At 48.8% G+C, this 15,142-nt stretch overlaps 1 protein-coding gene across 2 annotated transcripts; it reads right to left on the bottom strand.

Annotated features, from left to right (window-relative positions):
• Positions 1–671: 671 nt before the first annotated feature.
• On the bottom strand, positions 672–14,186 carry Echdc2 (enoyl-CoA hydratase domain containing 2). 2 transcript variants are annotated; one of them, XM_032889123.1, is made up of 10 exons: positions 13,998–14,186; positions 10,771–10,838; positions 10,605–10,692; positions 8,262–8,348; positions 7,462–7,554; positions 6,847–6,903; positions 6,529–6,716; positions 3,622–3,672; positions 1,789–1,836; positions 672–1,205 (listed from the first exon to the last, which is right to left on the bottom strand). In XM_032889123.1, the coding sequence occupies exons 1-10, from the start codon at positions 14,128–14,130 to the stop codon at positions 1,128–1,130; spliced, it is 891 nt and encodes a 296-aa protein (XP_032745014.1). In that variant the 5' UTR covers positions 14,131–14,186; the 3' UTR covers positions 672–1,127. The 2 variants fall into 2 exon arrangements, with proteins under 2 accessions (XP_032745014.1, XP_032745023.1); XM_032889132.1 differs by lacking the exons at positions 10,771–10,838; positions 13,998–14,186 and adding an exon at positions 10,322–10,356 and having other exon boundaries at positions 10,605–10,668.
• Positions 14,187–15,142: the final 956 nt, after the last annotated feature.

A 15,142-nucleotide genomic window follows, 5' to 3' on the forward strand; every position in this document is an offset into this window, starting at 1 on the left:
CCATTCCCCTCCCCTCTCTCCACATGCTCATAGTTGGCCTTTACTTCCCTACTCTGTCTTTCTCTGTTACCACCTCAACTCCTCTCCCCATGCTCTAATGAACTCTATTCTATACTGTACCTGGTACCTCAGGGAGAAGGGATGCCTCAGCATGGGCCATCGGAGGCACCCACTTGCCCCAAACCACTGTCCACCAAAGCACATTCCTTCTCTCTCTTTTTTATAAAACACAACAACAGCATCTGTCTAAACTGGTACTGTTTTTTCCCAACAGTCCAGGGTCCTCTGCTCACTTAGCAGATAAGACAATGATCAGGAAGGACGGTGCTGATTCTAAGGCCTAGACTCCTGTGGTTTTCCTTTCAGGATACAGACAGAAGCTTGGCGTGTGTCCCAACCTATGCTTCTGTGACTCCAGACCAGGGTTGTGCTGAGGATGCTCACCAGAGCTCAGGTCTTGGTAGAAGATGAGGCAGGCACTTAGGTGTGCAGAGGTCTGAGGAGCTTGTCACCTTCCACCTCACCTTTGCTCGAGCTAATGCAAATGCCAAGGCACCAAGTCACTGTTGCCCACCTGATTCCCTGTCCCTTCTCTCAGAGCTGCTAGCCCTTTGTCAGTGCTCCTGGAGACTACCAAAGGCATCCATTGCCCCCAGCCCCAACAACTCCAGTACAAGCTAACAGTTGCAGCCTGTTTATTTAACACAGGGATTATCATCACAAATGATAATTTCCAGATATAAAAGCTGAGAGGTTAAATGGTTTGTCCAGAATTCCCTGAGTCATCTACAGAGAGCTGGAATCCGGCTCCTGACACTTAAGTCAGATAAACCTGGCTGGATTTATTCTGTGAGAGGAAGTGAAGGTGACCTTCACTGTTCCATCCACTGTGATCAGAGCTAATGACACAGACCCAAAATTTGCTTGAGTGTAGAGAACCAGGCAGCCCTGGATCCCAGTGACTAGCCAAGGTGAGCAATATGGAAGGTGGCAGTGGTTATCATGGTCAGCACCTTGGTTCTAGGTACCACGCCAATCACAGTGTTCTTGTGAAGAAACTGAAGAGCCTGCTGCAAACTTCTCCTCTGGATCCAAGGCTTTATGGTGTGTGCTTAAAGTTAGCTGGGTTACTTGCCCACAAATTTGGGAGGTCGTTTCTCCCTGAAGGCTGCCATCCCTTCCAGCCGGTCCTGGGTTGGGATGTTCTGCAAAGATACACTGGATATTAGTTTGGGAGGAACAGGATAAGAGACCAAAAAGTGGCTGTTGCATAAGTGGATCTAACAGCTGGGCCGTGCAAAGTCGTGAGCCTCAGAGGCTGCTGTCTCTGGAAGGCCAGCCTCTAGCAGTGTGCAGTCTGCAGAGCTCAGCTCTGAGAAGTTAGAATAGGATCTGAAGAATTCAGAGCACGCATGAGGATGTCATTAGGTTCTGTGCACAAGTAGAGAGTAGTTTGAGCAAAATAGTATGCTCTTGGGTATATAGCCCCTCTACAGGGCTTTCTGCATGTTCTAACCCAGTCTTAGCATACCAATTCCAGTTTAGCCCCCGATGGAGGAAGCTGGAGTCGGGCAGCAAAAGCCACTTTTTCATTCTGTGAAGCATCCGTGTGTTCTATGATTCTCTGGCTACCAAATGATTAAGGAAGAGTCTCAGGAGAAGAAAGACCTGTGATTCCCTTGGTGCTACTCAGGCTAGTTCGGAGGCATTGGCATAGTTAGACTGTATAAGGCTCCCATGTTTGCCTAGCCCCCAACAAGTGTGCACAAACAAACAGTAGTTATATACCTGGGCATAGCACATATGTTCAATGGCCATCCCTGATGCGATGTCCACCTGCAAAAAACGTAATCCCTGAGTCAATGACTTTGACCAACCACATCCACACAGAAGAGCGGGCTCGCCCTACTGTCTCTACCAGTTTGAACGGAAATGACTGCTACTTAGTAACTGATGCCTAGATTTTAACAACAGTGATAAATAAAATGGGAGGTGTGTGTGTGTGGTGATGTGGCGTGGCTGTTAGGTATAGGTGGCTTCTCCAGCCAGTGGCTCTCCCTCTTGACCTCTGGCCATGCCTTTTGTCACTGTAAGGATGGTCTCTGACACTGGCATAGTCACTAGTAAGCATGGTTCAAAACTTAGTTTCTAAAACAAGTGTTTGTGTCTGTTGAGAAGTATCTGAGACATGGTGGAAGGGTGGGGTAATCTAACCCGGGTCCCAGACGTAGTAGTGAGTGGGAGAGCTGGTCTTTGCTTCCTGGTTGTCATCTTGCCATTCCTAATCAAATCAACCATCTTATGTGCCTGTCTTTCGGTTTGTACCTTAACTTTTCTCTGGAAATACCCCTCCCTTCTCCTGTCACCATTTTCCTCTCCCCTGTACCTCCCCATCGAGGATTGAACACACACACACACACACACACACACACACACACACAACACACAAACACAAATCAAGGAATGGACATAGGGCTTCAGGACCCCTCCCTTCTCCTACCACCATTACCTCCCCATCGAGGATTGAACACAACACACACACACACACACACACACACACACACACACACACACACACACACACACAAATCAAGGAATGGACATAGGCCTCAGGAATGTGAGTCAAGTTTTCTATACAGTGAGGCAGAGTAGTTTAGGGTGACCACAATTTTGGGATTATAGGTGCCATCGTGCCTTGTCACTAATCATCATTCTTTGTTATTTTTCTCTGGCTAACCTTGAAATCCCAGATCTTCTTGTCTCTGCCTCCAGAGTGCTGGGATTAAAAACTCGCCTATCCACCCTCACCTTTCAGAGGTTATTTAACTCACTGTCTACATAGGACTACCTAGCAAACTGCTCATCAGTATGAGGAAGAAGCCACTTTGCCAGGCCATTCTCCTGCCTCCACCTCCTAGATATGTGCTATCTTTCAGGTACAGAGGATCTATCACCCCACTGGTCGCCAGGGTTGATCAGCTGATCTGGCTGGCTAAGCAGGTGTTCCCTTCCTCCCTCCCCACTCCATGGAAGCTGGGAGCTTGGCCAGAGGACGGATGATCTTCCCCAAATAGAATAGCTGTGCTCTCCTGCTAGAACCTCCAAACAAGCTCTCAGATATCAAAAGTGAGCAGCGCTGGGGTTGAAGCCAGGACCGTATGCTGGCTTAGGCAAACCCTGAGCTCGTCCCCTACACTGGCTATTCTGTGGGGAACACCGTATACGCCCTATGTAAGCAGTGGACTACTCCATCCCTGCATCTCAGCTCATCTCAGGCAGGGCTGGTGCAGTATGCAGGGCAAGAATTGACAGATTAATGTCCTGAGACCTCACTTATGTTATATAACTAACCCTGAGCCCAAACTCAGGTCCATGAGCTGAGGACCCCACAGACCTGCTTTTCTGAACCTGCTTCTTCTCTATGCAGAAGTGGTCCGGATAGAATGCACGCAGGTTACCACACTTCCCACTGAACTGAGGTGCTTGCACACTGAAATCTGACTCCAGGGGTGTTGGGACTCTGACTATCTTTACAGCTGCGTGGTAGAAATGTACTATGTCAGAAATACACTACATCCTAGCCAATGAACGACATACAAATCCTGACCAGTACAATCTTACCTCCATTCCTCTGTCGATGGCAACTTTGCCCAGGTGCACAGCAATGGGAGCCTAGGGGAGAGAGCATCCAGAGACTTGAACTAAAGAAATGTATAGCGGCCTGGGCCCAGCTTTCCCACGATAGGGAATATTTCTGTACTGTGCCCTACACATTACAGCCCACAAAGCATACATGTCTTTGGGCTGCACATTAAACCCAGAGTAGGCAAGGGCTCTCCTTAGACCCACAGAGGGCCCCTCACTTCTGAGCAGACACTTTTTTTTTGGTTCTTTTTTTCGGAGCTGGGGATCGAACCCAGGGCCTTGCGCTTCCTAGGCAAGCGCTCTACCACTGAGCTAAATCCCCAACCCTGAGCAGACACTTAAAGAGGGTTGCTGAGGCCGATCTTTTCCTTGTGGTCCTTAGCCTCGGATTGTAGGGCATATGCCAAGTGGTCACAGAATGCTTAGGGAAATTTATTCTCCTGATGTGAAATAGAGGCTCGTGGGATTGAAGCACTGGGGCACGTGTATTCAGTGAGTCTTCCAAACCCCAATCACTTACCCATTGATGATCCCGCCCATCCCTCATCCCGACAAGTGCTGCTAGTGTTTGAGTTTATTTTCTACCCTTCTCTGTTCCAGTTGGTTTGTTTGCCATGAGTGGTAACCAACAAAAACTTGGTGTTCCCCAGGACAGCACCTGGGAGGTAGAGGCAGGAATTTCAGGCCAGCTTTAGACCCTAGCTCAAAAAAACATGCAAATTTTTTTTAATTGTTAAAATGTTTATACAACATGAATGTGAGCGTATGCCAGGCTGTGCAAACATTAAAATTAGAAATAAAGTGGATAAAATTTCAGATGTTACTTGGGAACAAGTAGTGTGTCGGTGTGGCCGTAGTATGTCTAATGGAAACCAGCTAACTCCTTTAGTCAAATAACATACCTTACTGCATCTACACTCCAGAACCATTCCCTATTCGGTGGTTTGCCCACTAGGTGGTAACTGCTTACACTATCCCTATTCAGAAAGTCCTAGCAGTGGACAAAGTTATCAGTATGGGTAGGCGGCCAGTATTGTGGTACACAAAGGTATCTTTACCTTTACAGATTTTAGGTCTCATTATGTGGCTCTGGCTAGCCTGGAACTTGCTATGTAGACCAGGCTGGCCTCCAGGCCTCTGTCAGGTTTAAAGGTGTATGTTAACATCCCTGGCTTCTTATTTTTGGTGGTGCTAAGGATTGGACCTGCAAGTCTTGTGCACCACTGAGTCACATCTCCCATCCTTCCTTTAGCTACTCCAGAAGCTCTAAGTTCTTGTTTCATGCTTCACTCTTTGGAAGTCTGAACCACCTTGAACTTGTTGAGTTTACTCAAAAGGTGACAGCCTCCATGTCCAGCTGGCTTGCTAACTTGGCTCCCTCTGTGGAGGCTTCTGTCACTCTCTTGGTCATTCTGAGTTCTGCATGAGCTCAGACACTTTCCACTTATGCACTGTCCTTTGCCAAAGAAAACACAAAATTGGTGTGAGACAAATTAATTGTCCCTGGCTCCCAAATTAAAGGACATCCATCCCAGTGTGAGGGATTATTTCAATTTAGGGTGCGAGGGCAGTTCCCCTTCTCTGTGGAAAGCAAATTACTTGCAGGTCTGGAGACTTATGACCGGAACTCTCCTCCCCCAACCCTCTGTGTGCTAGCATTACAGTTAGCTCCCACAACTGGCTTCAAATGTAATCTTTTGTTTCGTTTGGTTTTGTTTTGTTTTGAGACAAGGTCTATCTGTGTAGCCCTGGCTGTGCTGGAACTCACTCTGTAGACCAGACTGGCCAGAAACAGAGAGATTCACCTGCTTCTGTGTCCCAAGTGCTGAGATTACAGGTGTGAGCCACCATCACCTGGCTCAGATGTAAACTTAAACTTTGTGCTAACACTGTCGTAAGATTATATTTTGGCTGTTTTGTTACACTTTAAAATGTTTTGGAATTAATATATTTGACCTCAAGTTATTAAAATTTTGTACATATTCTACTTCATAGGAGTATCTGTGTGTTTGTGTGTATGCATACCTGTGTTGGTATCACACTTCCTCATTGGGGATGCTGGTCCACATTGTTTGAGACATGGTCTCTCCTTAGTTCCCTGATTACGGTTAAGGTGTCTGGCCTCTAAGCACCGGCCTTCCCCTCCCCCCTCCCTTTTGACATTAGTTTGGGGATTGAATTCAGATTCTCATGCAGGGGAAGGGACACTTTGCTTGCTAATCTCCCTAGTCACACATTCTGCAGTCTTGCCTTACACCTTTTTAACTGTGCCTCCAGCTCCAGCTTCCTTTATGGAAAGCCAGCAGGCCTCAGGGTCATGGAGACCCCAGTCAGCTAGATCCTAAGTCTCTAAGCCTGCCCAGCAAGCAGTTCAAATCTTGTGAGATCACCCCAGAACTCATGCAGATAGCCCAGGCTATCCTTTAACTCACTAGCTAAGGGTCAGTGCCTGCTTAGCATGCACGAAGTCCTCTCTGCCAACTCCTAGTCCTTCCTTAAGGATTTAAAAAAAATGAGTTAACGTATGTTCTGAATATTTCAAGACACAACCACCACGGTAGGAAAGGGGACTGGTAGCAGCATATCTAGTTTTCCAGTCTTTGGGGGACACACTGTCACATGTGCCTCTTGGCATTTGAAAGGTATCTAGTGTGGATGAGGGACTGTTTGGCCATGCCCCATACAAGAGATGAAGGTCGCCGTCATCAGTTACTAGACATTGTAGCTTTGATGGCTTGAAGCCCACTAGATTCCCATCCTCAGTTCACTTTTGTGTTTTAGTTCAGAATTAAAGTTGGTGACAGAACAGGTGCCAAAACTCCAGGGCATGGGTCTTGTGCAGTTCTAGGAAACATCTGGTCTCTGGGCCTCTTCCCACCATACCTGGGGCAGGATCTCCTGTGCCAGTGCCAGTGCCCTGTGGTAGGCAGCATCACCCTCCTCATTCTGAGCCACAGCATGATTTACCAGGCCCAACTCATGGGCTTGTACCCCATTCAGTCTCCGGCCTGTGAAGATGAGCTCCTTCGCTAGGGCCACGCCCAGGCAGCGGGGCAGCCTCTGAGTCCCTCCTGTCAGTGTGGAGAGGTGAGAACAGTCAGTCAGGCTGAGAAAGACAACCTGGAGAAGCTTATCTTAGGTCAGGATGGGAGGCGGAAAGGACTGAGGACGAGGGAGTGAGGAAGAGTTGGGTGAAGTTACCGGCTCCTGGGAGAAGTCCTCGAGTGGTCTCAATGAGCCCCATGACAGCGGAGGAAGCTGTTTAAACAGAACAGAATGAACTTGCCCATCCTCCATTACTAGTCCACAGCTCTGCCTCTCCAGCTACTTCCTCCAGGTCCAGCCATGCTCTGGAAGAATCCCAGCCTGAGTTGGGCCCAGACCAGCAACCACTACCCCAGCTCTTGCAGCTGCAATCGTCAGCTTTTCCCTTCCTGAGCATCCACAATGGGAAAGGCTGCCCTTCTGCCCTTGTCAGACAGGCCAGGGAGCAAAAACCACGTGCCTGGATATATATTTTAATATTCCTGAGTTTGAAAGAGAAGGCATGAGGGGCTGGGTACATCTGTGGCACTCAGTCTGCCTCTAAGAAGGGCTCTCCCAGCTAAGTGTGACCTTGGAAAGTGACCAGTGACCTTTGTTATCCTCCACTACATAGGGCTCAACCCTATAACAAGCCCGGCGGGCGTTATAAACCAGATGACCCTGCCCAGTGACTTCTGCAATGAATCAAATAAGCCGACTTGGCCAAATTTAGATGGTCACAGCCCGGCTTGCTTGTCCCACACCATCCTCCCAATTCCCACTACCAAGTACCTGCTATGCGGAGGTCACAGGCAAGGGCAAGCTCCAAGCCGCCGCCTAAGGCAAACCCATCCATGGCCGCAATGGTGGGTGCCGGGAAGGCTGCTGTGGAGACAAAGACCGGTTCAGCCTGCAGAGGCTGCAGGTCCGGGACAGAGGGAGGGGGCAGCCTGGAGGGTCTTGCAGATCCCAGATTAGGGAACCTCACATGGTACCTCAGCCAGGTTATCTGAGAAGGAAACTTTTCTTCCAATAAGGTAAATTTCGGGCCCAGTCGGGGATTGGGAAGTGTGCTGATGCCAGAAGGCCTACTCTCTTGCTGGGGGACCTGCCTTCCTGTGTGCCGAGCCCTTGGCAAGGGTGCCAGCACGCACTGGAGGCCTTAAAGGGTGGCTGCGAATTCAGGGAGCTGGGAAGGACATGCTAGGCAATAAATAGGGACAGCCAGAGCCCGAAAGTCTGTTCCGTGAACTTGACGGCTCTGGAGTTACTGGACAGGAACTCAGAGGCCCACTGGTTACTGGGCACACAGCTAAAGAACTAAGGTTACCCCTCTAATAGAAGTAGCTTGTAGCACGGTGGCATATGCACACCTGCATTTCCAGCAACGGGGAAGTCCACCCAGACTACCTAGAGTGTCTAAAATAGAAGGAAGAGTAGATAGGCCCCTCCCCATCCATGTAACCCTTGTACCCCTCCTGAGAGCATCATCTGTGTCTCCATTGAGCTCAAAACAGAATACTTTGGAGAAGGGGTGGGGTCAGGCAGAGGCAGTGCCAGCAGGGGCTCCCGGCCCTCCTCCCAACTCTCACCGATCTCACTCATCAGGCCTCGGAGCCGCTGGACAAAGGTCCCCACCTCCGCTGCACTCATCCGCTCCCGTTCCTTCAGGTCTGCACCTGCAGAGGGCAAGCTGCTGGAGGCCACTAGGAAATGGCTTGTTAGGGAATCCCAGGTCAAAGGAGCCAGCAAAGGAGATCTGAGCAGTAGCAGGCAGGGAGGAAGGAAAGGAACCAGGAAGCCCAGTCATGGGAGTCAGTGGGGGGAGTGGGTATCAGTGTAGAGAGGGACAACCACAGCATCAAAATAAAGTGGGACTGCTTCAGAGTGGACATCCTTTGTACATCAGAGAACACTCTCAGGGGCTGGAAGATGGCTCAGTGGTTAGCACTGACAGTTCTTCCAGAGGACCTGATTCAATTCCCAGCATTAACTTGGTTAGTTTGTTGGTTAGTTAGTTTACAGCCATCTGTAATTCCAATTCCAAAGGATCCGATACACTCTTCTGGACTCTTTGGACACTGTGTGCATACATGTGGCAAAACACACACACACACACACACACACACACACACACACACACACATAAATTAAAGAATCTTTAAAAAAAATAAAAAAGAACACTATCAAGAACATGAAGAGGAGGGCTGGAGAGATGGCTCAGAGGTTAAGAGCACCGACTGCTCTTCCAGAGGTCCTGAGTTCAAATCCCAGCAACCACATGGTGGCTCACAACCATCTGTACTGGGATCCGATGCCCTCTTCTGGTGTGTCTGAAGACAGCTACAGTGTACTCACATAATAAATAAATAAATCTTAAAAAAAAAAAAAAAGCATGAAAAGGAAACAATTTTCTTCTCTCCCTTTTTTCCCAGACACTGTCATGCAAGTGTAGCCCTGGCTGTCCTGGAACTATGTAGACCAAGGTGGCCTCAAACAGATCCGCCTGTCTCTGTAGAGTGCTGATGTTAAAGGCATGCACCTGGCCTTTAAATGATTTCAGTTTTGTTTTAAATGGTGTGTATGTTATATTTGTGTGCATCTATGCGGAGGTCAGAAGAAAGCAATGGAACTATTGGAGCCGCAGTTTCAGATGGTCGTTAGCCATCTGACTTGAGCGCTGGGACCCAAACTCAGGTCCTCTGTAATAGCAGTTGTGGCTGTTTGAATAAGAGTGGTTCTGATTGGCTCATACATTTGAATGTTCCGTCCCTAGTCCCTAGGAAGTAGCACTATTTGAGAAGGATTAGGAGGTGTGGTCTTGTTTGACGAAGTGTGTTGTTGCTGCCCCCCTCCCCCCCACCCCCCCTTCAGACCAGGATGTAGCTCTCAACTGTTTTTCCAGCACCACACCTGCCTAAAACAAAAGTATATGCTCTTAATTACTGAGCCACCTCTCCAGCTCCAGTGAGAAAAGACTTCCCACAAAAACAAGAATCACAAGTTGGGGTGGTGGCACACACGTTAATTCCAGCGCTCAGAGGATCAGAAGTCCAAGATCACCCTCAGCTACAAAGAGTTCAAGGCCAGTCTGGGCTACAGGAAAATGTCTCTTTAAAAAGAAAAGTTAATTATCAATCACTTTTATCTTTTTGTCAGTCTCAAAAGTGCTGGGAATATAGCATGTCTTCATGCTTAGCTAATTAATTCTTTTTTTTTTTTTTTCTGGAGCTGGGGACCGAACCTAGGGCCTTGCGCTCGCTAGGCAAGCGCTCTACCGCTGAGCTAAATCCCCAACCCCTAATTAATTCTTTTTAACTTTTGTTTTGTTTTGGACACAGAGTTTCTCTGTGTAACAGCCCTGGCTGTCCTGGAACTCACATTGTAGACCAGGCTGGCCTTGAACTCAGAAATCCACCTACCTCTGCTTCTCAAGCACTGGCACTAAAGGTGAATACTACCATGCCCAGCCTATTAATTCTTTAAAGGTTGGGTCAGTAAGGTCCAAGGGGGCTGATAATTGGGTTTTTTTCTTCCCTCTTATAGGCTTGGGGTGCATGTTTCTCTGACCTTTGAAACAAGTTCAAGGCACCTTTGTGAGAGCCAGTTGATGCAGGTTTGAGCAGCTCTAGTGATAAGGACTGACAATTACCTTGTGAGCATGTTGGGACTCAATGTCTCCATATCCTCCATAAAGAGTCAGAAGGAAGCAAGGCAGAACAGAAAGAACAAAGATATGGGTCAGAGAGGCCAAGTTCAAACTGAATCTTACTCTCTGTCCCTTCCCTCACTAAGCTGTATTAACTGAACTTGGCAAGGAACTTTACCTGTCTGCGTCTTCAAGTGAGTTCATATCTGTAAAATGGAAACCTACCTTATGCTAGAGCCCTAAGGCACCCCAATCCCTGAAGAAGAGAGGGCGGCAGGGAACCCACCTGCACAGAACACGCCCTTCACTGCACTTCTGAAGAGCAGGACTCGGACTTGCTGGTCTTCCCGAAGCTGGGCCAGGGCTTCCAGCAACTATGGAGGACAGAGGGCAGATATAGTCAGATACCTCCTGGGCCATCCCTGGCTACACCGTGGTGAACCCTCACTCACCTCGCTGACAAAGACGTTCCCCAAGGCATTTCGGGCATGAGGTCTGTTCATCAGAATCTCAGTGATTCCTGCAAGGGACAGGCAGCCTTGAGTGACTGACGGGAAGCCTGGAGTGAGCTAGCTGTCACTGCTCAGAGCAGCTGAGGCCTGGAAGCAGGAGCATGTACGCTGTAGTAAGCCACACAATCGGGTCTCAGTGTCTCCAACCAATGAATAGAAAACCCCATGCTCTTTCTGCCCAGAAAGGGCTTGCTGACCCTGAGGCAAAGTAACATGAGAAACGGGCGACCAGCATGGCACCCCCCCCCCACAAACTCACTCATGCACATGCCTTTAATTCCATAGCTCCCACCCCTAACCACTCATTTTCCTCTAGACAGTAATATTCTGGCCAATATCCTATCCACCAGCCCGGATCAAGAAATAGACCTGAAGCGACCACCACGGACCCTGACCATGACAGCTCCCCTCCCCCCAGGATCACCTTCATGGATCCTTTCCCAGAAAATCGCTCCTCTTAATAGTGTGTGGAGATGAGATCTGAGTAAGGGAAGTAACCCAGACCCGCCTCCAACATGAGATCCGCCCACTTGCCTCTAGTTTTTGTTTTGAGAAGATGTCTTATATAGCCTAGGGCAGTCTTGAACTCCTGCTCTCCTGCTTCCACCTATCAAGTATTAGGCTTACAAGAGTAAGCCGCTATGTCAGCAAGAGATCCGGTCTTTTTTGTTGTTTTTATTTTTTTGTTTGTTTTGGTTTTCTGGACAGGGCTTCACTTGGAAGAGATTTACTCTTCCGAATATTAATTTCAGGGGCCGTAGCTGCCAGGCCTTGACAATTTGAGTTTATCCCTGGGACCCACATAATGAAGAATCAAAACCTTCGAGTTATCCTCCGACCTCCACACACCCAAAATACGTGTTCTTGGCCTTGTAGAAATCTCTTATTTTGGCGAAGGGGCTAGTCAGCTCCTTGACTGTCCCGAGCCAGACGTTGTTACTTCAGGATCATGCCACTCCAGCTGAAGCCACCAGTTTCTGCTCCGGGGTCCTCGCTATCAAAGCTGTCTCAGATTATGCCAGCTGGAAACTTCCGTTTGCCTCCCTGTGGCCAGGTTTGCTCAGCAGACCCCTCCTCTGACTGCCCCTAGTGGCCAGCAGGTGTAAGGCTTTACTAGAAAATTGCAGGTTTACTACCAGGAAGAGGAGTGAAAGACACAAGTTGTTAATTATGTTGGAATTCTTTTAAATGTTTCATTTATTGTGGGGCGGTGATGGCCAACACCTTTAATCTCAGCACCAAGGAGGCAGAGGAAGGCGGGACTCCAGGTTCCAGGCCAGCCTGGTCCACATAGTGAATTCCAGGACAGCCAGGGATATACAGAGGAACCCTGTCTCAAAAAACAAACCAAAGAACCCAACGAGAAAACAAACAAACAAAAAGAGCATTTACTTACTTAGCGTGTGCGTGTCTGTACGTGAGTGGACATGCGCATTCCATGTCCAGTGTGTGGCCATTAGAAGACAGCTTGAGTGAGCTGGGTCTTTGTTTCTACCCCGTGAAACTTGGGATTAAGTTTGGATCTTGTCAGGTTTGGTGGCCAGGGCTCTGCCCCCTAAGCCATCTCGGTCCATGTATAATATTATGGTTATTGTTACTGTCATCATCATTATTAAACACAAGGTCTCGGGGTTGGGGATTTAGCTCAGTGGTAGGCGCTTGCCTAGGAGCGCAAGGCCCTGAGTTCGGTCCCCAGCTCGAAAAAAAGAACCAAAAAAAAAAAAAAACCAAAAAAACACAAGGTCTCACTATGTATTATTTTATATTATTATTGTTATTATTATTATTAAACACAAGGTCTCACTAAGTAGCCCTGGCTGTCCATGTACAATTGGAGATCTACCTGCCTCTGCCTCCCAAGTGCTGGCATTAAAGGTATTTGCCTCCACATCAAGCCCCAAGATGCAATTCTCTCTTGCCCAGAGTCTTGACCAGACTTGAGGATGGGGGAATCCGTTCTCTTCCTATGTCCCTATAACTTTCCCTGTTTGTCTATTCTGCCTTGGTGAGACCCTGGTGGTATTTAGTGTCTGTCAGAAATGATGTGCACAGAGGGACATGGGTATATCAGCAGGAAGGTGGTGGTTTAGATCTATTCAGAAAAACAGGTCTTTGAAACTTGGTGCAGGCCTTGAAAGGCGTCGAGGAGACGCTATAAAAAACCCAGTGCAATGCCATCCGTGTAAGTTAAAACTGACGTGAGGGGCCAGCAAGTCTGTTCAGTGGGGGCTAGAGAGATGGCTCCACAGATAAGAACACAGGCTGCTCTTCCAGAGGATCTGGGTTCAAGTCCTAGAGCTCATGTGGCTGTTCACAACTGTCTGTAACTCCAGTTCTGGGGATACAACGCCCTCTTCTGGCCTCCACAGGCACTCATGCGATGCACAGACGTAAATGCCCACAAAGAACATGAGAAGATTTTTTTAAAAATGTGACCCGTGGCAAATACAACTACACACATTCAGTAATAAAAGAAGTAAATAAGCTGGACGGTGGTGGCGCACATCATTAATCCCAGTACTCAGGAGGCAGAGGCAAGTGGATCTCTGTAAGTTCAAGTCCAGCCTGGTCTACAGAGCGAGCCCCAGGGCAGCCAGGGATGTTATAAAAGAGAAACCCTGGGGTGGGGGAGGGTGGTGGTGCCCAAATAAAACAAACAAACAAAGAGAAAAGAAGAACAAGAAGCAGCAAATAAACTTATAGGAAGATAAAACATCAAACTTGGAAATGGCGGTGAGATGGGGTTACATGGAGAAAGGACTCCGCACCTGAGGTCCAAACAAACACACGCATGCTTCACAGCATATTTTTATACAATGAAAGACCTTGCTGCTGACGGTTGTGAGCTTTCCCTGTGTGTCCGTGGACCCTGGCAACCCTGTGCCTCCCTCCCTCCTTGTCCCCTCAGGTCCTGCCAGATTGGCTCCGCCGCCGCCCCGCCCCCTCCCCGATCATTGCCAAAGCTCTACAAGGGAAAAGTCCTTGCCAACACTGTTGTCCAGATCTCCTGGCGCACAGCTTCACCCCCAGCTCTCCTCTCCGCTCCATACCTCCCCAGGCCTCCAGAGAGTCTGGGGAGCTCTCTGTCTGCCCTGGGCGCCCTGAGATCCAATCCTGCTCTCCTGCCTCAGTCTCCCCGCGTGTTGGATCTCCGCACACAACTTTACCTTGGTTGGGACCTGTCAGCGCCTGCACTTGGATTTCGGGTGTCTTGGTCGACGCGTGGGCAGCGCAGCCGCGGGTCCCCGGGGACATCCAGGGGCGCGGGAGGCGCAGCGCGCCGGGCAGGGCACGTAGCATTGGAGAGCAGGCCGGCGGGGTGGCGCAGAGAACGGCACCTCCTTCGCTGAAAATCGAAGTTCCGGGGCGGGCGAGGCCTCTTCAAAGGGCTCCACCTACGGGCGGAGAGAAGGGTGCGGCGTTCTGCGACCCTGCAGACCCCGAGGTCACTGGTCTCAGCTCCTCCGTGAGATCTAGGCAGATTTCCTCCGAAAGTGCGGCTAGGAAGGTGGTGTCCAAAACCGGATGTGTTGTGTGCACCTTCTTCACGTGTACCTTCAGTTCATGCCATCTCGTTAGTTACTGGGCGGTGGTCTGCATTATGTCCCAGAGCCTATAAGATCGCGACTGGCTCCTCCGGGTTTGACCAAGTACTTTGGCTCACAGAAATAGTTCTGAACCGCCAGTTTCTGTCTTCCACAGTCCACCTTGCAGGGACCTGGTTGGGCAATCCAGGGTAAATCAGTCTAGAGTCTGAGGTGAACAGTCAAGCTGTGGGTGCACTGTTAGGCCATCTAAGAGTACAACTCGAGCCACTGATATTTGTATGTATGGGAGCAGAGGGAGACGGGTGTCTCAGTTAAACAGTACCACAAATAGTCAGAGATCCTCGGTAACTACGTAGTGATCTGAAGACCAGCCTGTGGCAAGCAAAACAAAATAACACAGCAAACGATACAATCTATTTTCAAAGTGCTAGAAGGAAAAACAAAACCCGTTTATCAGGAATCCCGTGTTCAGTAAACTGAAGAAGCAGCTGAGTGCTGTGACTTTGATTCCAGATCTCTACAGGTCGAGGCAGGCAGATTTCTGTGTGTTCAAAGCTAGTCTGGTCTACATATTGATTTTTGGGTCAGCCAGGGCTCCACTGAGATGCTGTCAGAAAAGAAAGGAAGGAAGGAAGAAAGGAAGGAAGGAAGGAAGGAAGGAAGGAAGGAAGGAAGGAAGGAAGGAAAGAAAGAAAAACAAATCCTTGCAAAGTTACCCAAAGAGAACAGGACTGGCTATGTGAATATCAGACAAAATGACTTTA

This window comes from Rattus rattus, chromosome 1 (genome assembly GCF_011064425.1).
Source record: "Rattus rattus isolate New Zealand chromosome 1, Rrattus_CSIRO_v1, whole genome shotgun sequence".
Classification (NCBI taxonomy): Eukaryota; Metazoa; Chordata; class Mammalia; order Rodentia; family Muridae; genus Rattus; species Rattus rattus.

Excerpts from the sequence above, each read along its gene's own strand:
- Echdc2 (XM_032889123.1), bottom strand. The coding sequence starts at position 14,130 with ATGCTACGTGCCCTGCCCGGCGCGCTGCGCCTCCCGCGCCCCTGGATG. Across the intron at positions 10,693-10,770 it reads GGAACGTCTTTGTCAGCGAG|TTGCTGGAAGCCCTGGCCCA; the intron begins GTGAGTGAGGGT and ends TGTCCTCCATAG. Across the intron at positions 1,206-1,788 it reads AACATATGTGCTATGCCCAG|AACATCCCAACCCAGGACCG; the intron begins GTATATAACTAC and ends GTATCTTTGCAG.